Source organism: Perissodus microlepis, chromosome 12 (assembly GCF_051167445.1).
Source record: "Perissodus microlepis isolate ML-2025 ecotype Zambia chromosome 12, ASM5116744v1, whole genome shotgun sequence".
In the NCBI taxonomy this organism is placed as follows: domain Eukaryota; kingdom Metazoa; phylum Chordata; class Actinopteri; order Cichliformes; family Cichlidae; genus Perissodus; species Perissodus microlepis.
Genome location: NC_140472.1, coordinates 14,079,631 through 14,103,819, shown reverse-complemented (window position 1 = coordinate 14,103,819; position 24,189 = coordinate 14,079,631). Strand labels below are relative to the sequence as shown.

The following is a 24,189-nucleotide window of genomic DNA, read 5'->3' as shown; positions in this document are numbered from 1 at the left end:
ACGAACCTCTCACAGCTGCAGACAACCACCCTCCCTCCCTCCCTCCCACCCACCCACTGCTCCACTCTCTGAGCGTCGGTTAAACAGTGCATAAAAAATCTGATGAAGGGTGTGTATAACCTAGGCAGTCTGTCTCCCTCAACGTTGCTCTAATGTGATTAACCCTCAGTGACGGCCCACGCTGCTGTGTTTAGCTGAGGAAGGCCTCATCTGTCTGGCTCCACTGCAGCCCTGCAAGCCTTCCTCTAACCTGAAGCTTCTCTTAAAGCAGCTGGGTGTCTCAAGTTAGCGCCACTATGTCCCCCTCACTAACCCCAGACCTGCCTGGCCATGTCATTTCCTCCTTGGGAAAGCCACTGGCACAATCCTAATAAGTAAACTAGATTATCCCAGACCTAATGACAATTATGGAGTTCTGTGATGCACTTTGAACTTAGCAAATTAGCAGACATATAGTATTTCCCCACATCTTTTATCTTGAAGCATTAAATAAATCTTACCTGTTTTTGTCCGGTGCAAGAGGTCCCATTAGGCACGCTAGCCATTTCATTCTTGCAGCTTTAGATTTATTCATATAATTCACACACATGAATGAACGTTTTCACATTTGCACAGCCATGTGTGGGTGGTCAGCGGACCTGGTCCCCAGTGCTTGTTGCATGTGCTTGATTTGGTCCTCCACACCCTTTTCTCCCAGCCGCTTGTTGCTGCTCAGCGTCCAGCAGCAGAAAGAAAAAGAATAAAGGGAGTCTTTGTTGTGAGGCTTCAGTTTCACTATAACAAGTCCTGTCCAGCAACTGTCAGAGGGAGACACCACCTGACCTGTCAGTTTCTACAGATGATGATGAAGTGAGGCATTGTCTTCATTTATTCATCTTTTTTTTTTAGTTGCTTCTCTTACAGTGGATGCTGTGTTTACTGAATCGAATCCAACTTAAATTATTCATTTTGTTGTCAAAGGTCAAAGTGTGACCTCTCCATGTAAATATTAAGCAGCTGGGAGTATGGTATGTTAAAATGGCTCTGTTTTACCCCAAGCTTTTTTTCTTGGGTAGGTGGTCAGCTGTGTGAGCCGGCGTTTACTCCTCGTGGTGACTTGACTAATTGTAATGGTAGTCTTTGCTACAGAGGGCGCCTAGACACTGATCTGGTGTACATTATCATCACAGTTCATATGGACATTTCCGATGGCCCTTTCAACAAGCCACTTTTGGGAAAAAAACATATCCGCTTTACCCCCACAAGCAGCAGTAACCCAATACTTATAGCCCACTCATGTGGTTTAGGTGGCACATATTGGTATAAACATGCAAAGGTCTTTCAGGCGGAGCACTTAAAAAGGCTTGTATAAGGTGGTTTAGAAGCAGTGTCTGGTCTGCTTATGGCAAAATTCTCGTTCTGTTGTGACCCTTTTAGTGAAACAGTAAACTTTTCCCACGGGTCTCTCAGTTGGTTTTGTTGCAAGGGAACACGTGCAATTTTAGAGAAGTCGGTGTCGTCCCCCCCTTAAGGAGCATGGCATCGTATGCATCGCTGCATGAATAAATATTGAGATGTGTGTGTGGGTTTCAAGGGGTTGTATTTCCCAGTACTTTCATTCTCTGCCCACTCTTCTGGAGTCTTGTAATGTGATTAAAGTCTATTAATCATCAAAGCAACTCTCTAGGGAGCCTGACTCATGAACTAAGGGGAAGAAGCAGGGGTGGGAAGTGTCAAGAAAGCTTTCAGTGAACACTCTCTATCTCTTGTTCAGATTGGGAGAGAAAAGCAGGGTCACTACCCACTGAAGTGCTGGGTTTTGGGGCTTTGTCAGAGTTGTTTGATATCTGTGGGCTCCCCATTCTCCTCTCAAGTCACTTCTCATTAGCAGGGTTGAAGTAGTATGAGAACAGCAGCTTCAGACTTGTAAGTAGAAACACGATTAGACTGTATTTGGTGTTCAGATTTTGGATTCTGGTGTTTCCTGAGAGGTCTGTGGATCGACCTGTTCCCATTTTCATCAGGGGACAGATATTCTTTTCCCCTGCCATCACAGACTTATGTTTTTATTTTTCCTTCTCTACCCACCAGGTGGTCTATTTCACCGAAATGTACAAGATTTTCAGCGAGTTAACAGACCAGATCGACCAGGCAGGGTTGACTGACGAGCAGAGGGAGAGGGAGACAGAGGCCAAGCTCAGCGAGTTGCGTGCTCTGTCCATTGTCGCCGACGACTGAGTGAGGAAAATACGAAAACGGGCTCTTTTCATGCCTCTCTGAATGGATTGCACTCTCTTCAAGCTCCTCCAGAGTTCAAACGGACAGCAGTGACCTAAACCTGATTATCCATTTGTTTCCTTGCGGCCTCATCCCCACCCCCAGTTGCTCTTGCACTACACCCTAATCTTTCATCATCTCAGCAACTCAAAGCAGCTGAATGCCACATTAACTAAGCCATCAGCCAAGTGCAACATTATAAGCCAATATGTTGTCGTTTATTTTTATTTTCTTTTAGTAAAGGAATCAGACCGATCTTGTCAGAACTAATTAACAAGGTTATGCTTCATGGTTTCAGAGGTATCTATAACCATTTGTTTCTAATGTGTAAAGTGAGCAAGGAAATGTTTCTATTAGTCACATCTGCCTTGTTGGCAGCAGCGTGTGAAATATAGTTTTATTATCCAACTTTGAAATTACACTGGAAGGTGTTATGTAATGTAGTGTAGGTTTAAAAAAAATCTCTCAATTTTGGTCTTTTCTGGTAATCTGTGAGTTTAGCTCTGTGCCATTCTGTGTGAGGGCTTTTTATTGGGGTTCATCAGAACACATCAGCTCACCTGTGATAACATGTCTGACTTTGGATATAACATTAAAAACGGTGTAACACGGAGTGGTGTTGAAAGGTCGACCGCTCAGACATATCCAGGTTTGTTTTCTTTTTAAACCCCACAAGTAAGAAAGAAAAAAAATCAAAGGCTGGTGCGCCCTCTAGTGGAAATAAAGTGACCCATATTTTCCTTTTGTTCACACCATCCATCCTTTGTTCTATTGTTGGTTAGAGTGTGTGTTAGCAAAGAATCTCACACATTGTTGGCAGCCTTAAAAAAGTATTTTTCTCTGTATCCTCTACATCAGGGTTGGAAGACAAATGTTTTATAGCGTCTCTTATTTTTGGACCAAATCATGCTCTCATCACATGCCTTTGTTTCCACTTTCCATCAGGTAGAGCCTTGGCATGATAACTACACTACATAGTAATGTAAACACACACTGAATGTTACTCATTAGTGAATTTGAAGTTAAGTATGTTGACTATTTATTTTTTTGTGGCTTTTTATTGTGTAATTACTGAAGGAAATGCTTAGCCGGTTGCTCGTCTTTGTGTTCTGCAATGCAGACTGTCTGATTACACGCCAATAACTGGATGAATGAAGGTGCTTTTCTAAGTTTAAGTTATAGTCATGGTTGATTTTTTTTATATATATATATATATATATATATATATATATATATATATATATATATATATATATATATATATATATATATATATATATATATATATATATATATATATATATATATACCAAAATGAATACTTTGTGATCAAATTGGGTTTTATGTAAGTTTTTAAATAACGTCAGATGATATTTTCTGCTTCATTATTATCATCATGCAATAAACAAAATGCAAGAAAAGCAGCCAGTGACTATTTTGCTGTTGTCTTCATCAGTTGATTTGTGTGTGTGTGCTTCTGCACATGCCTGAGTTTTTATGAACTGAATGATGCAAACACATCAATTACTAATCTTTATTTACTGGCATTAGTAAATTCCTGTTTACAAATCATTTTTCCCCCCCATTCACCGCTCATTCATATTAATTGTTTAACTTGAGGTGAAGTCAGTGGTTTGAAGTAGTCACTAAGATGAAACATATTCATCAGAAGCTTATGTGACGGTGATGCAAAGACCCAACAACCATAAAATACGAACCTACAGTTAATGCAACATCTAGGAGGAACAATGCCGTAAGTGCACATAAAGAGTCCCTTTCAAAATCTTTGCTCGGGAAAGCAACAGTGCAGTGTAAATAAAAGGATCAAAGTTAATATCAGTTCTTCCTAATATCGTCTGTGCTTCTCCTCTATGCAACTAAACAATGATAATGTCCATGTAAAATCTCATTAGTGACAATGACTGGAAGGCAAATATGGATCTACTCACTTAATTTCCTTGTTTGGAATTAAGAGTGAGATGTGGTCACAGGTGGATGACAAATTTCTGGAAAACAAAATAATATTCCAGATATAACGAAATGTAGGGTTTGAGATGAGGCACTGCAGGATATTCACTCCCAGGTCCCGTTTTTGTTCTTTTATTGGACACCCCTGACCCACAGGTGTCGCGTCTGCGAGTTACTGAGTCGAGTTAGTATGCCTTCTTGCTGTACATGCTTGAAATCTGTTCCTGAAAGTGTCTGCGGATGTCGGCGCGCCTGCTTTTCAGGGTGGGCGTGAGAAGGCCGTTGGCGACACTAAACATCTCTGGATGCAGGTAAAGGTCCTTCACCTGAGACAGAAAGGTGAAGCATCGAAATCAGTTACGTTCAGCCACTTTGTAACTTGTGCGTTTGAACCTCGATGAGTTTGCTCACTTGTTCAAACGAATTCAGCCGTGCTTCCCTCCCCACGGCGTTCATGTCCTCTAAAACTGCCTTCTTAACATCCTGTTGAAGACAGAACCAGTTTCCATTTAATCCTGCTGTGAGGACTTTAATCAGATGAAAGTTATATTCCAGAATTAGGAATTAGGCCTACAGGATTTTGGCACAGCTCCTCGTAGGACCCCACAAATCCCCGATCCTTGGCCCAGTCAACAAACACCTCTGGGTCAGGGACAACTATCCCTATTAAATAAGACTGATAAGAAATGCAAGACAAAATAAAACATCAAACCGTGCCTCTGAGAACACTTCGCTTTGGATAAGAAAGCTAAAATGTGCCGTACCTGTAAACTGTCTCCATGCACAAACACCTGGAGTACAGGGACACAACGCATGTAGACGTTTTCTATCTTCTCCGGAGCGATGTATTCTCCTTGTGCCAGCTTGAAGATGTGCTTTTTTCTATCAATGATGCGCAGGGTCCCATTCTGACAAAAACAAGTGTGGTAACACAAACTCACTTGACTCATACAGGCTAGTTAGTGTGTCTAATCTTACTGGAAGCCACTGGCCCACGTCCCCGCTGTGCAGCCAGCCGTCGCTGTCCAGGGCTTCAGCTGTCTTCTCTGGATCCCTCAGGTAGCCTCTGAACACGCTGGGGCCGCGAATACAAATCTTAACGGGACAAAGCAGTGAGAAGTCACCACACAGCATCCGCTGATAGGTAAAAATGTGTTCATATCTTTGCGCTGGCTGACCTCTCCCGCTCCGTTCTTGGCATAGTAATTCATCTCTGGGATGTCCACCACCTTCACCATGGCGCAGGGCAAAGGAGCACCAACATGACCTGACACAAACATACGCCTGCTGTTAACAGGAGAAACCACAACGGCATCCATCCTGAACACCTGACAGTAGAAGAGCGTTTCCTACCTGTGCTACAGTCCCCTGGCATAGAGAACGTGCAGCCCGCTGTGCACTCAGTCTGTCCGTAACCCTCAAATATCAGACACCCCAGAGTGGCTCTGAGGAAGGACAGCACTGCTGGGGAGATCGGTGCCGAAGCGGTCAATGCAAACCTCAGATTACCCCCTAAACTCTCCTGAAAGTAAAAAAAAAAAAAAAAAAAAAAAAGAGTTCCTATGGTGAAGCATTTATGCAAAGCAGTTCAAACACAATCATATTGTGGATGCGAGCTCATTCCCATTTTAAATCATATTCAACCTTGGTCATATTTTCCCATCTGTATTGATCACACCAAGCCAAAATCTTTCAGTCCTTGTTTGCCTGCACGCGTGCTTCTCCAATACACTCCCACAGGGCCAATATGCTCCGGGTGATTTTGGCACCGATTGCTGGAATAGTTGTGCCTCTCTTGTAAAGTTTGGATACAAATTTGTTGATTATTTGCAGGGCTGCTTGTCTACATGTACCACCGTGTTAAGTGCTACAAAACACAGACGAGGACAACTGCAAAGTCAGGGATTTTCAGAAAATATGGCACTTAATAGTGAAGTTTAGAGAAGAAAAGATGTTCTGTGGGCTGATTTCAGAGGAGGCCACTGCAGAGCCAAGCATATGGATGAGTAACCTACATATGAATGTAAACAGCAGCAACAGGCTGAGAAAGTATATGATCCACACTGTCAGCCACTGACCTGGATCTTGTTGAACACCAGTTTGTCCCACAGGCTGTTGTTACGTACAACCCCGCTGCTGAGCTCCGCCTGTTTTCTTTTCACAGCGTAGTTGAGCAGAGCTCTTCGAAACGGTGAGGTCACCGAACCCAGGATCTATGTAAAAAATTGGCGAGAATGTACAAAAAACAGAAACACACCCAGGATTATGGCGGCCTTCTTAATACAAGGTAAAAAATATTGGATTGGCTATTTTTAGATAAGTCAGCAGAAGTCCTGTTCAGAGCGTTTTCCCCTTGTTACATATGCAAAGTGCTCAGTCTTAGTATTTCTGTCGTAGGGCCTTTGCCTTAAACTAAAAAGGGCCTTGACGTAACACCTATTGTGCTATATAAATAAAACAGAACTGAGGTGAATTCTCTGCGCAAATTTGAGGTATGTGCTGACATCACTGAGCACGCAAGTGTTGTGGGTTTAACGGGACTTCTAACCACACCAAGGAGCGATCTAAAAAAAAGAGTAAGTCACACTGGAGGACGTGCACGAGAACGTTACCTTAAAAGGAAGATCAATCTAGATTTAAATCAGTCTATTTTATGGGGGTTTTTTTGCTTTTCAGTTTTATTGCAATACAACAGTGGAGCGAGGACAGTGGGAAGGCAGGCAGAAAATAGCCTCATGACGGATTAAACCCAGGCCCATGCAATGGCCATACGGCACACGGGCTGCCTGCTGATGCCAGTGAGCTATACTGGTGCATGATTTTTACTAACGGGTGGATCTGCTGCACTTTGCACCTTGTAAAAGAAAATGAGGAGCGGGTAATGCGTTTGCTGACCTTGTCATAGATGCGATTGAGTAAACGAGGCACGACGGGAAAGAAGGTAGGCTTCAGAGTTTTAATGTCATCCATAAGAAGAGAAATGTCCCCCTGGTAAAATCCTACTCGGGCCCCGTAGCAGAACATAGAGACCTGCAATAGAAACAGATTTAATTTAGGGTTCATACACAAAAAAGTAGGAAAGAAAGAAAGACAGAAAAGCATGTGAGAAGAGGATCAACTACCTGAATCATTCTCTCAAACATGTGGGCAAGCGGCAGGTAAGAGATCGACACGTCGTCTTGCTGGATCTCAAACGAGCCCTGAGAGAAAAACGAGAAATGAAATGAGCAAAAAAAGCACAGGGGACAGATTAGGTTGAGGCAGCGGCATACAGCGAAGCCTCGCAGGCAATCAAACATGTTGTATGGCAGAATCTTTATACAGGGGCAATTAGTTAAAGTACCTCGCAGCGACAGGAGCAATCAAACACCCAATTAATCATACCATTAGACACAGCGGGGAGGGGGACAGTTTGGAGACATGCAGACACAAGCAAATGGGAAGCGACGGTAGCTGTGAGGCTGTTCTCAATTAGACAACGAGGTGGAAGTGTAGACAGACCTCCAGGATCTTAATGACAGAGGAAGTGTTGGAGGCGATGTTGCCGTGGGTGATCATGGCTCCCTTGGGCTTCCCTGGGTAAATAAACAAAACATTATTGCAGTGCCCCTGTGCAGCAAAGGAAACTGCAGCGGTGCCATAAAGAGTGGTTGTTAGTGGGCACTGAAGGGCATTTCTCTAATGATGTGAGTGAAGGATAATTACGGAGAGGCTTATGAGATCAGACGGTACCTGTGGTTCCACTGGTGAAGCAAACCACGGCCAGATCCTGAGGCTGGGGCGGCTACAGAGGGCAGCAATAAAATATGAGAACATGACAACGGACTTCCTCCGCTCTTAATTTAAGCCCCTGCTTATGAGTGAGTGTTAATGATATCCTATTGGACAGGAGCGACGACAGAGCTGTCACGCCAGTGTTTAGGAAGGGGGAGATCAGCCTTTTACATGAGCAGCTCTGAGAGATGACAAACTCACCACAGGATCTTTGAGGTTCCTCCTTCCGATGTCCTAAGATGTGGACAGAGAGGAGTTGCTCGTATCAATTTGCACATCAGCAATGATGAGTCGATTAAAAGGGGCTACATTTAAATGGCTACGCCCCCCCACCCCAACTCACCATGAGCTGCTCCAGCTTTAAAACCTCCACCTCACAGCTCTTCGCCCTCTCCACAAAGGCCTGGCTGAAGTCGTTAAAGAGAACGAGGCAGGACAGCTTCGGAGTCGTGCCGTTCTCCTTGTTCTCTAGCAGAGATGCCGCCTTCTCCTCCCGGTCACAGATCACCACAGAAATCTCCGCTAAAAAAGCACCGAGCACACACTTACACAGAAAGTTTGTGAAGAAATGTTCTCATCAAAGTGTGAAATCTGTGGGGTTTTTCCACTCGGCTCTTCTGCCCGTCTCAAAAGGACTACCGAACACAGCCTCACTTTGAACTAATGAAGCCAGGATGATCGCATTTTTCACATTCAAATATTTCTCCTGTCTTTGAACTCGCACGCATATACTGCTGCTCAGGAACAGCTAAAACTGAGCAGGCGGGTTTACTTTTACTTCAAGTGATCAGGTGTAGCCCTAGCTTTGTTTAATCTTTATACACACTCAGCCACTTTATAAGGTACACCTGCTCATTTACACAAGCATCTATGGCAGCAGCTCAGTGTTTGTAGCCAAGTAGACATTAAGGACTTTGCAGCATGGATGCTGGTGCCAGATGGGCTGGTCTGAGTGTTGATCCGCTGGGGTTTTCCCACACAAACATCTCTAAGGTTTAGAGAAAATGGTCTGGAAAAGTGGAAAATATCCAGCGAGCAGTGGTTCTCTGGGTGAAAATGTTGATGTGAGAGGTCAGACAAGAGGCAAGGCTGCTTTGAGCCGACAGGAAACCAGGAGCAACTCCGATAACCACCTATTTCAACCGAGGTATGTAGAAGAGATGCTCTGAACACGCTGTGCTGCACGTTCACACAGCCCACCTTAAAACAGGCCACACTGCGTTTTACTCCTGTCAGCCAATAGCAGGAAAACTGGGGCTGCAGTTTCCATAAGCTCACCAAACTTTGATAAATAAGATCAGAAAAAACATTGCCTAATCTGAAGAGTCTCAGTTTCTGCTGATACATTTGGGTTGTAGGTTCAGAATTTTACGATCCACCCACAGCCTAACTTAGTATTGTAGTGACCACAGTGTACCAGTCTTCTGCTGGAAGAAATATTTTCTATGTATTTAGAGAGAAATGCTTAATTTAGTTATTAGTTGGTTATTAGTTATTTACATAGGAGGGAAAATGAGCAAAACAACAGGATCTACTGTGTCAGCATTTTGTAAATGTTCGGGAAGTTCTTCTTTGAGAGTTCAAATCAAGTTAAAAAGCCTATAAGAGGTAGAATTATGCAGTTTTTCCAGTAATAACAGTGACAATGAATAATGCAGGACTTTTACTAGTAAAGGGTATTTTTATGCCTGTAGTACCTCTGATATTTATAGCATATTCTGTACACGATGATCTTCTTCCTTCTCCAATATTTTCTTTATTCAAAGGGCAAAATATCCATATGCAGTTTGTATGTCTGATGTGATGAAGGCTTCACGTTTGACACCATGTGAAACGTTTTCATTTTCGTATTTTAATGTGAAGCTTTTCTCACCAAGGTTGAGGATATGCACCATCGCCTCCAGTCCCAGGGTGTCATAGAGAGGCACCACTGCCATGGAGTAGGTGTAGCAGGCCAGCTCTGAGATGATCCACTTTAACCAGCAGAGGGAGACAAAGCAGCACTGTTACACTGAAGTCATTACCTGGGAATGACTTGGGGACTGGGATCCACTTTATGGTGCGTTTCATATTTATAAACCCATATACAACATAAACAAGACTCAAGGTGTAGATCGGTCAAATGAGAGGGTTAGGGGCTCTAATAGAGCAGAAAATTGTCTTTTACTACGGCAATAATTGCCCAGTCCGACAAGTGTATTAAAATAAAATGAGACACTCTCCAATATTAGCTGCCCTGGAGACGCACATTCACCACTAGCACTGTGCTGGCAATATAAATAAAGCCAAACACAATTTCACAATAGATGGATTAAAAAAGAAAAAAAGAAGAAAAAGGAAATCATAAATTCAATTTTCAAAATGTGTTTAAAAGGGCATGCTGAGCTCCGAGGGTAGAATCATCATCATCCACAAAACCTCCGTTGAGATGTGAGTTATTTAATAAATTTTTAAGATCAAAGGCAGCCAAACTAGAGTGGGATGAGCTGTCACACCACAGAGCAGTGGGAGGTCCATACCTCTGGCCTGTTTTGTGCATAGATCCCAACAAACTGCTCCGGATTCGGCTGGCAACCTTTAGCCAACAGGCCAGAGCCGAGCACCTGCGCCTGCTCAGCCACCTGAAGGATTAGAGGCTCTCAGTGAACAAACAGTAAAGATCAAACACATTACATGGAAGTGCTGAGATAACTGGGAGGAATCACAGAAGTAACGATATGCCAGACCTCAGCATAGGAGATCCACTCGTAGGGCTGACCCGGCTTCCTGAAGCCAAGACACGGACCACTTCCTGAAGGACACAACACCGCTCTGTCAGCTCAGAAAGTCTACTGATAGTTCTGCTATCAATCCACTTTCCAATTTTCCTCTACTCTGTCCGGTTTCACACCGACTTCTCCATCAACAGGAGAGTGTTTAATGAAGTGTGTGTGAATGTGCGCATCACCTGAGATCATCAGGCCCCTCTGGAACATGTCATAGGCTGTCCTGGTGTCGTCATAGTAAAACTCCAGCAGAGTGTCATCTTTGAGGATCGCCGATCGCCTGCAGCTGGGATCTCCCTGCAATAAACACCACCCTGTCACTGACAGCCCTGCAGCAATGCAGAGCATGCTAACACACGCCTAAGCCAGCAACAGCCGTCCCTCACTCACGTTAACGGCCACAGACTGGGCTTTAAGATCGCAGGGGGGGCGCATGGGTCGAGGACGGGTCACCAGCCAGTACGCTGTGATGGAGGCCAAGGCTCCTAAACCGAGCACAGAGGAGGGCGACAGGGAGAAGGAGGAGGAGAGAGGCAGAGACGGCAGAAGACTCCACAAGTCCTCCGATTCGGAGCCTTTAAGTCCTGTGCTGGAGCGAAGCGACCGCAACCACTCCTGGAAATGCATAGCTGAGGAGACAGGATGTAGAAAAGGGAAAATAAGCAGTCAAAAGGAAGAAAATTACATGGTGCATAGGGACAGATGTTAACTCTGCTGCTACTTTAAAACAACAAGCATATAGAGTAGCAGACTAACACTGAAGGGTTTTTTTATTGTTTTCTGTGTGGATTCTGCTTCTTTTTTTCTCTTTTTAAACTTGATGTGTATCTGATAAATTTGATGCAGAGCTTTGTTGTCTTTGCACGACTTATTTATATATTTATTTATTCATTAATCTGTGTTGCGGTGAAGTTTAGCACTAAAAGAAATGTCTACCTTGTTTGGGAGCTGGGGATTATTTTTTTTACTAATGATTAATCTGTTTACATAAAGCTGCAAAAACAATTTAAAACAAAAAGAGGAATTTAAAAATCCCAAGGCCAAAGTTAGCACCTCATTTTCTTCCTCACAGACCAGATTTTTTTCAATTTGTTTGATTTATGGCTCCAAAGATTACCTGGCTTCCAGTGTCTGCTCAGAGTGTGCTCTTTTTTACAGTGCGGTATGAGACTGAATTCACCTCTACAAAAAGAAAACAAAAAAAAGATAATAGTCATGATCGCCGCTATGTTCACTGACCTTTTGGCCTCTTCCAGAACGAGAGCTGCTCTCTCCCTCACCCTCTGCTGCAGGTCTTCCACACCTGAACAACACGCTGATCATCCACGATTTCGTTTTACATGTCAAATGGCAATAAAAGGCCATTCTATTCTATTCTGCTCATTTGTGAAACTACACGTCGCTCCAGCAGCAGGACCTCCATGCTGTTTGGTTGGTGAGCCCTGAGATGTGTGGTTGCTGGATTAAGCACAAAAAAAACACCAAAAAACACAGCACTACAGTGATCTCAGGAGCTGAAAGTGGCAAACTCGTGGGGCCTTGGTGTCTTTGCATGTTAGTGGAAGCTTTTTAAGAGCTTTCTGCAATTTATGCACATTTTCTCCTGTTTTGTGGCCAGCCAGGGAGCTTAGGTGTTGTACTTTCATTCCAACTTAGAGCTTAGTGGGGTATTTCTTGCTTTCTATCAAGAGTGGGGGGGGGTTTGTTTTATTGTTTTTGTCCTTGAAGACCCTGAGGTCAGTTTGCTTCCTTCCTTATTATTCCCTTTTATTTACTTTAATGCTTTAATTGTAAATACATTCTTATGATTGTAAAACCAACGTGGTTGGAGGCTCAGTTCATGGTCGGGTGGCACTCCACGTGTCCCCGTAGACTTCTCAGGGCTTTGAAAATCACTTTAACCAAGAAGGAGGCAAAGCAACATTTTCCCTTCACTCCATTTGGCAAACAGCGTGCTGGATTTAATAAGAGATTTGGGTCACATCATCAGGAATGATCAGTGTGATGATGGCGATGTGCAGCAGCACAGCAGATGAATTCAAAATGGCCCTCTTTAAAAGCCTGCTGCACTCTGAATTTATACAGCTCATTTGTGGTGCAATTACAGCCCAGCAAAAGTGGAAAAATCTTCAGGTGGTGCACTGACAAGATGTGCCAGTTGCATGTGAGCCTAGTCATGCTTCTGAAGCTCTTGGTGTGATGGAGAACTGTAAGCACATCTTTATCTATGCTGACTAATTTTTGCGAATGTAGATGCAATAACAGGACTTTTCTGTATTGACCTGGACTTTGAACTTGATCAAAACTACAGTCAGTTGAGAGCTACGTTTATCTGTTTAAACTAGAGGTAGAAAAATACCCCATCAATATTGCATAGTATTGCAATATTTTGCGAGGCAATATTGTATCGATATTTTATAAAATACTCAGACTACTACAAGTCTGTGGGCCAATCTGATGCACACTGGACGCACTTAGCTCGAGAACACTATCTCGTAATTCAGAGCAAACTAATAGCTGAGTGACACAAGTAAAAATAGGACAGCAGCCTCCAACATCTACAAAAACCTCAGTGGCTACCTGGGGACTGTACTGAAATTCATCACATTTGTGATTGATTGCAACTTGTGGTGGATAAATAGTTGTCTAGAGCTTGAAGTTGTTGTACGCTCACGACCAGTTTTGGGGCCAGATTCACTAAACAGGGGAAATGGCACATGAGTCCAATCCCTAAACAGTGCTCATAGGTGTGGTTAGTTTTATGGGGGATTTATAAAAGTTGCAATGTTTTCTAAACACAGTTCATTTTTATATCTTAAACTGCATTATTTGGCATGAGCCCTAGCACCATCTCCAAATTGAAGGCCAAGTTCCATATAAGGGATGTCAGATTCAGGCTAGGAAGTGGGCGTCCTAAGAGAAGATGACACAACAAGAAGAGCGTTTCCTCACCCTGTCAACACTTAGGAACTGAGGGCAGTCTTCTACAGATTTGCAGTCGAGGTTTGCAGGACAATATGGCCGACGGCTAACTACCCACACAATCTGGAACAAACTGCACACAGACAATCTCTGGTCTCATAGGGCTGCCAGAAGGCCTGCCATGACAGCCCCTCACCATCAGGCCAGTTTGCGCTGGTGACGGCAACATGTGGAGGAACGTTCTGTTCAGTGATGAGTCCAGATTCTGCCTATGCCATACGGATCATAGGTCCAAAGTGCGGATATGACACAGAGAACACTATTCCGATTGCTGCACCGATACCGTAACAGCTTTTGGTGGAGGCAGTGTGATGGTGTGGGGTGGCATCTGCCTCACTTGGAAAAAAAACTAAGCAAGGCTTGTCATCATTGGAGGCAATCTCAATGCAGAGAAATGAGCATGAGATTCTGCAACTAGTGGCATTCCCATATCTCCACACTCTTTGTCCAACCTGACAAGATGACAACGACATATTCTAAGATGGTTTATCAGAGACTACCTCCAGAATTTGTAAGTGGAGAGGAATGGCTGCCTGCAGTCCTGATCTCAACCCCACTGAACACATTTGGGATCAGCGTGGGTCCGCTGTTCGTGCCAGACTGACCAACACAATCACACTGGCTAACTTGTGACAAACACTGGTTTAACCTCCTAAGACCCGAACTCTTTCACAGCATGCATTTTTAATTTCTCTTTGATATTTGGGCTGATTGTTTTTACATTCATCAGGTCCCAAAGAATTACTAGATTTTTTTTTTAACCTAATCTTTGTTTCTAAGAAAAATGAGAGCCACATATGAGGATATTCGTTTAAAATTTCGATAGAACAGTAGCAGTATAATGTCCTTGTAAGTGGATATCAGGCCCTTGCAGAGCAAAATTGAGTATTTTGGTCTAAATAACCCAAAATGTGATGTCCACATATGTGGACGCCAGGTCCTAGGAGATTAAGAATAGGACGCTGTCCCACACGAGTATGTGACCAAGCTGGTGACCAGCATGAGGTGGTGGTGCCAGGTTATTCTGAGTGTGTATGAGTCTTCTACATGCTCTTCAGACTTTCATCATCCAATCAAATAAAAAGGCATCAAACAAGCCTGAATAGGATAATAAGCCGTTTGGCGATGGCAAAGAAGATTTAGCAAATTTTCATGGGCGCAAACCACATAGTCAACTCTGCTGCTCAACCCCCAAACACATTTTCCTTAGAAACGTGGCACCATTTCAGGGAAATAAACAGGCTTTCCAAGGGTATAGGATTTATTGTAAAGGAGCATGGTTACAACAAAGAAATTACGAAAACACAAATTTCCTTAATTTTTATGCTAGGTTTATGTTATTGCAATGCATATAGCAAAATGTTTAAAATTTCAACAATATCTTATCGTCCATTTTGAGACAGTATCATATCATGACCTCTAGTAAAAACAAAAGCCAGATCTCGCTCTGCGTCCCTATGCTTTATATGGAAAGAACGCAATACAAGGAATGAGTACATTCATTTACCTACAAGTTATTCAACTGCATATGCATCCTTCTCATTTGCAACAGTACCAATGCAAACAGTGCCGACTTTGCCCTCCGTGGCTAAAACAACTTCACAGCACATGTGCAGTCAGACCGAGAGACACAGCTCCTCTCACTAACCGCTGAAGCAGTTCAGGTTTGCAACACTGAACAACATTTTAGGAGGAATTTCAGAGGTCAGTAAAGCTACTGTTTCAACAATGTTAACATTCGCTGTTTCGCTATCAGAAATGACTAGAAATTACCATTAGCCACCTGTTATCATTAACGTAGCAGCTAGCAGTCTGCAGTTAGATAAATATGAATCATTGTTGCAGGCTGAACAAATTGCAGATTGAATACTGAGCAGAGCAGATTACGGACAAATGGACAACCAGGTAGCTGAACCAAACAGAGTCCAGTGTGGAGAACTAATCCGAGCAAATACAGAGCGAAATCCAGAGCAGAGCAGCCGAATCAGACAGAAGACATGGTAAAGGGATGCAGTGGGAACGCTGGATAAGAGAGGCTGCCAGTGTTGGTCAAGTTACTTGAAAAAAGTAAATCAGTAACTAATTACTGATTACTTCCCCCCAAAAGTAATCCCGTTACTTTACTGATTACTTATTTTCAAAAGTAATTAATTACTTAGTTACTTTTTAAAAACACAATTTACAACCTGAATAGGTAATAAAGCGATAGATCTTTCAGCCCAATTCCACTTTTTCTGCATAATCCATCATACAAAATGTAATCAAATGGAAAAGTCTTTTTTTTTTACTTGTTTTATCAGTTTTAATCTTTTAACTTTATGCATCAAGTAAAAATTAAATTATATGCACCATTCTCTGACTTGAAGAAATTAGTTTAACATTTAAACCTATTTTCTGCACATTCCAGCACATAAAATAAAATATTTTTTGTGTTTACACTCAGTCTTTCAAATAGATGCAAGTAAAACACAGCAGAAAATAAATAAAGTCAAAGACTAGCGGTCCTGTTGCTCTATTTTCACCTGTAAAGCAGGAGTAGGGTAGGCGGAGGTTTGCCCTGGTGCAGGTGTGCCGCAGCGGTCAGTGGAAGAATCCGCGAGTTTCTCTGTGAATTTCCCATTACCTCGTTGCGCACTCGGTGCTTGTTTAGGGGGCGTTTTTTGCTGTAAAAAGAAGTTTTCTTCCCACGCACAACGGACGCTAATGTTTTTGTCACTTTTTATGGAATCAAACTCAAAGTAAGGTCAGTACTTCCACGCTTTAAACGCTGCACGCTCATACTCTCTCCCATACTCGATATATTATCCATTGTTGATCTGCACACACACACACCTTTTGTCACGAACGTCGCACTTGCTTACGTCACTGTCATGAGACATTCTCGCGCAAAAAAAAAAAAAAAAAAAAAAATCAAATCACGATTTTAGTAACGCAGCGTTCCTACAGGAAAGTAACGGTTATCTAATTACCGTTTTTGCAATAGTAATCCCTTACTTTAAAAAAGTAATCAGATTACAGTAACGCGTTACTGTATATCTCTGGAGGCTGCAGGCAAATGTGGACAAGATGATAAATTTTAACTTTAAACTACCTTTACAATAATTTAGTAAAATGTGTTTCATATTTTGTGGTAGCTGTGACGTCATTTTAAAATGCAGGCAGTGATCGGTTCAGTCCGCTTCACAATATCTTTGTTTTAGCATAACTAATATTACACTTTATCCAAAGATCATTTATACTCCTCATATTAGTTTTCCGTAATGCTCTTCTTCTACAATAATTCAGTTACTTAGGTGTGTGTGTGTGTACACACACACACACACACACACACACACACACACATATATATACATATACACATACATACATATATACATACACACACACACACACACATATATCTCATTCCACTTCTGAAACACAATAATCCAGCCTGAAGAGCCCAGTTTAAAAGGCCCAGCCACAGCGGACCACAGGTTTGGCACAGCTGAGAGAGAGAAGAGAAGAAAAGACTCTGGGTCTATACAGGAGAGAGAGGGGTGGGGGGGTAGAGAGACACCAGGAAGTAATAACGATTGGCTTAACAGAAACAGGCACAGAGGTTACTCTCAGTCATGTTCTGCCACCCTTTCATTCGCCAGAGAGAAAGAGAGACTCAGGGTGTGTACAGTAGCAACGGGGGCTGGTGGCGAGATGGGGTGAGGAGGGAGAACCGGCTGGGTCCACCCCTAATGGTTCTCTGCCAAAGACTTCATTGTTCATATCAGAACTGAATGAATCAGGGAGACACGGGGAGGGGAAAATGACACACACACACACACACACACACACACACACACACACACACACACACACACACACCAAAGTGCAAGACCAGACTTCTCCCTGAAACTGCTAATTTCATCCCCTCAAGCAAACCACTTCATCTTCTACCGCACAAGGAATTCACCTCTCTGAATAAACCTCCCCTTTCCCACATTTGCTCCCCCCTCCCTGAACGCTCCTCAACCTCTCACCCATTTTCTCCCCCAGTGCCCAATTGGAGAGGGTAGCTTCCCCTTCCCTCCTGTTTAACCGGAGCTGATGCTGCGCCGCTTCCCTAGCCTGCACGGGCAAAGCAATGCCACACTCGTCCTCAGGAGGATTTATAATCTGCTTTAAGCATCAATTTATGTGAACTAAAGCTGTTCACTTCCCTCTTTACACCTGCTGAAGTCACAGAGCAGCTGGTGAGCCCCTCGAGTCCTTTCACTAGGTAAATAAATTGAAAACAAAGGGCTTTATGAAACGTGACATCAAAAAAAAAAAAAAAAAATGACAGTGTGGTGTGAAGAGAGCTTCCTGTGGCCCCTTTCTGTCTTTCTCTCTCCCCGGCCCTCCCTTCTCTCTCACTCCCATTCATTATGGCTATTGTCAAGTCCCAGACAAGAACCATTGTGCTTCCAGCTCTTACTCCCAAGAAGACAGGAGACAAAAGGAATGGCAAACACATGTGAAAATATACTGAAGGAAAACAAACGCACCTTCATTCTCTGCCAGTTCCTGCAGGGAGAGCGTGCTTTTGGCTACATTGTCATTCGGAGAGCTGCTATCGCAGCAGGGCACTCGTGACAGACGTGCACACAGTTCACACAGTAAGTGCTGTGATGTTTGAACAGTAACAGCGGATCGAAACTATATTTGGTGTAAGTAAAGGCATCCGTATGTGGAGTATATGCCAAAATGCAACACACACACAAAACAAACAAAAAAAAGGTTCAAGTGGAGACGACAGGCATGTCGGTCTCCATGTCCATGCATGTTTACTCTCGCTCACAAGTGGAGACATAACCGAGAGCTATTCACTAACAGAAGTATGACAAACACATGAGTGGAATGCAGCATGTTGAAATTACAGACATACACCCCCCCCCCCCCCCCCCCCAAAAAAAACAACCAAAAACCGGTTTTGAGTCAAATCTGGCATGTAGTCAATAATTACAACCTCGTCAATGTTCCGTCAAACATTTCGACTGCCGTCAAACTAATGGGGTGTCATGGGAAAATGTTCCTGGGCAGGTGGTAAAAAAAATAAATAAATTTAAAACGGCATGGTGAGGTTATGAATTATTGTAAGCTTGAAAGATCTAGGAGCCACAGCAGACACTGCTAAAGATTCATGTCACTGCTGAGATCTGAGGATAAGAAGAGAAGAAGAATAGACCCTGTACTGACTTGTAACATTTTCAGAGGCTGAACACTGCAATAGGACCCAAATCTGCATGAGCCGTGGGACAGCGCAGCGTGCCCTGCACAGTCTGAAAACATTTCATTGTTGCCGCTATCCCCAAATTTAGCTCAGCCCTCCAACATCCTACAGCACCTGACTGCAGAGCTGGGCCAGACAAACATCTGGACTATGCAGCCACGACTGCAGGTCTAGAATGAGCACCAGCACTCTCCGGGGCAGTGTGTTTTATGCTGCACTGCAGCTGTAACATTAGGTTTCCAGATGACACCCTACTGGAGTCTCTAAATCAGCAGCAACAAAGAAACAACTTGCAGAGAGGCGATCAGGCTTGAAGCAACGTGATGTAAGACCAAAAGCTTTTCCCTGAACACAGTGAAACTGGAAGAGCTTCCCACTGACTTCAGCAAGATGCTCTCAAACACAACTGAGCCTCAATTAAACTTCTGTGATGAAAATTGTGTAGTTTCTCCTCCAGGAGTTTTTTTGTAGATGCATTTCCTGGTGTGCTTTCTTTGCAAGTCAAACTTGTGCATAAATTTTGACTCCAGTAACCACATGTGGGTCCTGGGATGAAATAAATGTTATAAAGAGGATCACAAGTTTGATTATTCAATTTTTTTTTTTTTAAAGTCCATGTTTTACCAAGAAAACCAAATAACATGCATCTATTTTCTTCTGTTTATCCAATTCAATGTTGCGCAGGAGAGCCTAGACAGGTTGCTCACACCACTAACACACATTGACACCCAGATTCACACCTACAGCCAGTTTATAATCACCAGTTAACCTAACGCCATACAGTTTTTTCCCCACAGCCCACAATGTAAGTAATCATCCATCATTAAAGCTGACACAGGAAGAACACAGAAAGTCCACAGAGAAAGGTGACAGACTAATTTCAGACCCAGGATCTTCTTGCTGTGCCGTCCCTCCACTGCACCATCCCCACAAAATCCCAGCAAAACTTTTATCTGTACAATTTATTTGTTAACAACAGTAAAAGTCTTACTCTTGGCAAAAGGGCGGAAATGTAAGCGTATGGAAGAGTGGTTTTTAGAGTTCAGGTGAATTACTGCAAAACCTGGCTTTATCACAAGCTTTTAATATGCTTTCAGTGTTGTAGGAAGCAGCTGTAAGCTGTCGGGATTCATGAATGTATTTTGGCAACATCACCGGCACAGTTAAGTAAAGCTTGCAAGTATAAACAAAGAGCTTGAAAGAGTGGAATTAAATTTGCTGCTCTGTTCAGATCGGTTGTGGTGGCTGTAAATGATTTTATAGAGCAGCCAAAGACTTATTTAACACACATGCACAGTGTTTCCTCTGTATTAGACAGGCAGGCAGAAATGCTCGAGATGCTTAAGCTGCTGTCTCCTTTCCTCGTTTGAGTTGTCACATGAAACATCGGATAACGATTTGGCTCTGTGCATCACGCAGAATGTAAAAAGAGCTCTGTACAGTAGCTTTAAGAACTTTTCTGTGGTGACGGGAGCAATGCTGGGGAATGCTGCCCCCTGACCCAGAAAACTACAGGAGGTGGCACAAAGGAAGAGGGGGAAGGTTTTTATAGCTGGGAGACAGGCCACAGCATTTTGTGCCAGCACCAGAAGACCGGTGTAGTCTGCACACGCTCCATGTGCCCAGGGAGGAGAGAGTTCTGGTTGGAGGGGACCCGAAGAGAGAGGACTGCAAGACGGACACGTGAGGCTGGCCAGGCAAGCGGGGGGGGGGGGGAGAATGAAACGCACGGGTGTTTTCTGGCTGTGATTCCTGAACAAAGCGTGAAGAACACAGACACATGCACGCTCGGTCCCAATGACGTTTCTCTTGTAGCAGGAAGCGAGAAAGACCACACATCCGGGATGCAGAAAACACCACTTTCTCCCAGTCTCCCAGGGTCTCGAATTCACTTAAACCCAAGCGGAGATTCTCGAAAACAAAGCTACAGTTGTGCATTCTTTTGCAGACGTTTCTGGTTTCAGGTAACTAAGCAGCGCCAGGTTCAAACGTCAACATGCTGTCAAAGCTCACGTCTGACTGAGCCGGTGTATTTGTTAATTCTTAATGGTTGACTACAAACGTCAGGTGACACATTCAACACTGTAACTGTCAAATACACACAAGGGGATGCAAAACAGATGGCAGTCGTGGCTCCAAACACGTTGCCTCCGAATATCTCGACACGCAAGTATTAGAAGTATGATTTAAAACGAAAGCAGATGTAACGTGTGGAAATGAACAGCGGGTGTGATTTTACACAACAAAAAATGGCAGAAAACCTACAATTACGGCTGAAACTCTCTCCAACTGTAATTATCCTCAACTTGGACCACAGACAAAATTCACAGCAGCCCCCTTTTCTCTGTACCTCACTTACATTTTCCACATATAACCTGTAAAGTTTGGGCAAGTTTAGCAGCAAAACAAACCCTCTACATATATATACGTTATCCCCAACACTGGCCTTTTAATACAGATCATGTAGATAAAATAAAGCAAAAAGGTTCATGTACAGTGGCATGCAGAATGCAAGGACGAAGAAACTTCTTAAAAAATAAAAGTGTCTGTACTAAATTGATTTATGCAAATGTAAGCAGCGTCTTTATTGAGTGCTCTTGTTCTAAAGAATATGGCACTTCCTGCGGACTCATTCAGGCTTCCTCATCTCTGACAGGTGACCTGTGCTTGATTACAGCAGTGTCTTCAACGGCAATTGACTTTTCCTTCTGCGAGTTCCACTTCAATCTAGACTCTAAAGTTAGCAAGCGCGCCATTTTTTTGTCATGCGATTGCATTTGAGAGGTTTCTCTGACAGGCAGATGACCTGTCCTGCCTCTTACCCAGTGGGTGCTGCTGGGATAGGCTTCTGATAGTAAACAGATGTAAAATGTGATATAATGTTTGCTTTGTGGAAATCACAGCACTCTTAATATACCAGGACGTCGCTTTCAGGTTGTGCTGATCATTGAGTCCATTGATGAAAAATTATAAAAACTATTTTTATATTCCTTTATATTCCTTCACATTTTTCAGTGTGAGGAGAAAAAAAAAAAAAAAAAAAAATCACAATTGTGGCAGTAAGACTGGATTTGGGGAATACAATGTTGAAAACATCTGGAATCATTAACTGATGGTACAGAAAAAAAGAACATGCTGCACGTCTTTAGAACATTATCCTACCACCACTGAGACGCACAGATAAACAGTACCATGTTTTTGGGGCGGTTTTGCCATATAATATGAACTCTTTTTTTCCCCAATAAATGAGAAAGGGTTCCACGTGTGCGACTTTAAAATCTGATGTTAATGACTGAATGATGTGTTGATTTAGTTTCATAGTTGTTTTAAACTCTTTACACATTTGTTTGTTTTATCATCATGCTGGAAATATGTTAATTAATTTAAACACAAAACATAACATGCCAACATCTTCCACTTATCCAATTCTGGGCTGCAGATGGGACTGGAGCCTTTCCTGGCTGTCACAGGGCAGGGGGCAGGACACACCCTGGAGAGACTGTCAATCTATTGCAAGGCTAACTCAGAGACAGAAAACCATTCACGCCTACAGGTGATTTAGTAACCAAGTAAGCTGACATACACCTGTCTGGACTGTTTGGAGCAAGACGGAGTACCCAGAGAGAGCCCACACAGAGAGGCCCAAGGGTTGATTTGAAACCAAGACCTTGTTACCGTGAGGCAACAGTGCTAACCGCCGCACCAACCCCAAAAACTGTCAAGTGAGTATCAATAATATATTTGGCGCTTTAAGTAAGCTATAAAGTGATAAAGTGAAAATTAAAGAAGAAAAACAGCATAAAGCATCTTATTGACCTCCATGCTCCTCGGCACGGATTCTCTAAGTATTTGAAAGTGCACTTGAGGGACACTTTCCTTCATCTGGTGTTTTGATAATAGTGGTGGTGAACACCAACACCTGGGTCCAACGGGTGTTGACTTCAGTTGCGATCTAGTGATTTGCAAAGGTCAGAGCATGTGACTGTAATCACATGCGTACTCAAAAGCATTCAGTGACCCCCTTATGAATGGAAAAAGAAACCACGCCGATTGGGAGAAGCAGTTCATTACTGGGTGGAAGGAATCACTCAGAACAGCCCTGGTTTCATTTTCAGTTGACAAAAGGCCATGCCAATCGATTATTATTATTTTTTTTGGTTTGTCACCATTTCATTTCACATAACCTGTGTATCTGAACTATGCTGGGAATGCATTAAGAGTAAACTGCTGGTGAATTTTTTATGGGAGAAGATTATCTTGTTCTCACATCCACAATACATTCAAACAAACTCCCAATCAGCTCACAGCTTATATGCTATATTCAGTTATTAATATTTAACCCATGCAAAAACACAGGTGTTCAGTATTTAAATGCAACTTGATTTACATACATAAATGTTTCATTTTTGCTTGTTTTTAACAGAGTACACAAAAGTTTAAGAAAAATGTTTTTACCAGATACACATTTTTCCTGCTGCCTCGAATCACTTTCAAATAAATCTCTTTCTTTGCTTGCGTAAAACTTTTCACAAGTTAACAGGTTGATTCCTGTTCACATTCCTCCAAAATCTGCAACTATCAGCTCGGCAGCATGGGAACTCGGCGTGCTGCAGCCAAACTTAGTTTCTTTCTTTTTTCACAGTCTAAGCCTGCTCAGTTTAGCTTTGTGCTTCTTTATCGAGCTGAGACGTCTGAATACAAACTACCGAAGAAAGAGACTCTGACGGAGACTTACCAGAGTGAACGCAGGTTTCCAAACGGTTGTTGACTGAAAGCCTCACTTAATCCTGCCGCAGGTCCACAGAAATTTGCCCACCAGTCCAGCTAAACGCAATTAACCTGTTTCCGGTCCAAATCTTCAAAATAAAGGACTGCGCTCACATGTACAATGATAATAAGGGCTATTCTATTCTATTCTAAGAGAGGATGAGAAACACTGGGGAAAAAGACGTTATAATATGAAAAACATATTATATGTATAAATAAATAACAAATAATTCTTATTTCATTATTATATATATATATATATATATAGATAGATAGATAGATAGATAGATAGATAGATAGATAGATAGATATCAATTAGTTGATTCACTTTATTTTTAACCAAAGCAGGGTATATATAGATAATTATTTCATCATCTTTGCACGCTGCACCATTAAACATATACATATGATATATGTTGCTATTGCCTG

At 42.7% G+C, this 24,189-nt stretch overlaps 2 protein-coding genes across 2 annotated transcripts in view; one reads left to right on the top strand and one right to left on the bottom strand.

The window, feature by feature from the left end:
* bin3 (bridging integrator 3) overlaps positions 1–3,467 on the top strand; it is a 32,925-nt gene extending 29,458 nt beyond the window's left edge. The window contains exon 9 of the mRNA XM_084947565.1: positions 2,071–3,467. Coding sequence (XP_084803691.1) covers positions 2,071–2,217 — 147 coding nt within the window. The 3' untranslated portion in view covers positions 2,218–3,467. The remainder of the gene's footprint in view (positions 1–2,070) is intronic.
* Positions 3,468–3,776: 309 nt separating this feature from the next.
* acsl2 (acyl-CoA synthetase long chain family member 2) lies at positions 3,777–23,818 on the bottom strand. Its single transcript, XM_084946425.1, has 20 exons — positions 23,729–23,818; positions 11,154–11,392; positions 10,946–11,060; positions 10,725–10,789; positions 10,518–10,619; positions 9,872–9,971; positions 8,342–8,520; positions 8,200–8,232; positions 7,957–8,008; positions 7,726–7,799; positions 7,347–7,424; positions 7,120–7,254; positions 6,303–6,437; positions 5,578–5,746; positions 5,403–5,491; positions 5,203–5,319; positions 4,989–5,132; positions 4,799–4,900; positions 4,636–4,707; positions 3,777–4,550 (listed from the first exon to the last, which is right to left on the bottom strand). Exons 2-20 carry the CDS (start codon positions 11,388–11,390, stop codon positions 4,410–4,412), a joined length of 2,139 nt encoding a protein of 712 aa, XP_084802551.1. The 5' UTR covers positions 11,391–11,392; positions 23,729–23,818; the 3' UTR covers positions 3,777–4,409.
* Between the last annotated feature and the right edge of the window lie 371 nt (positions 23,819–24,189).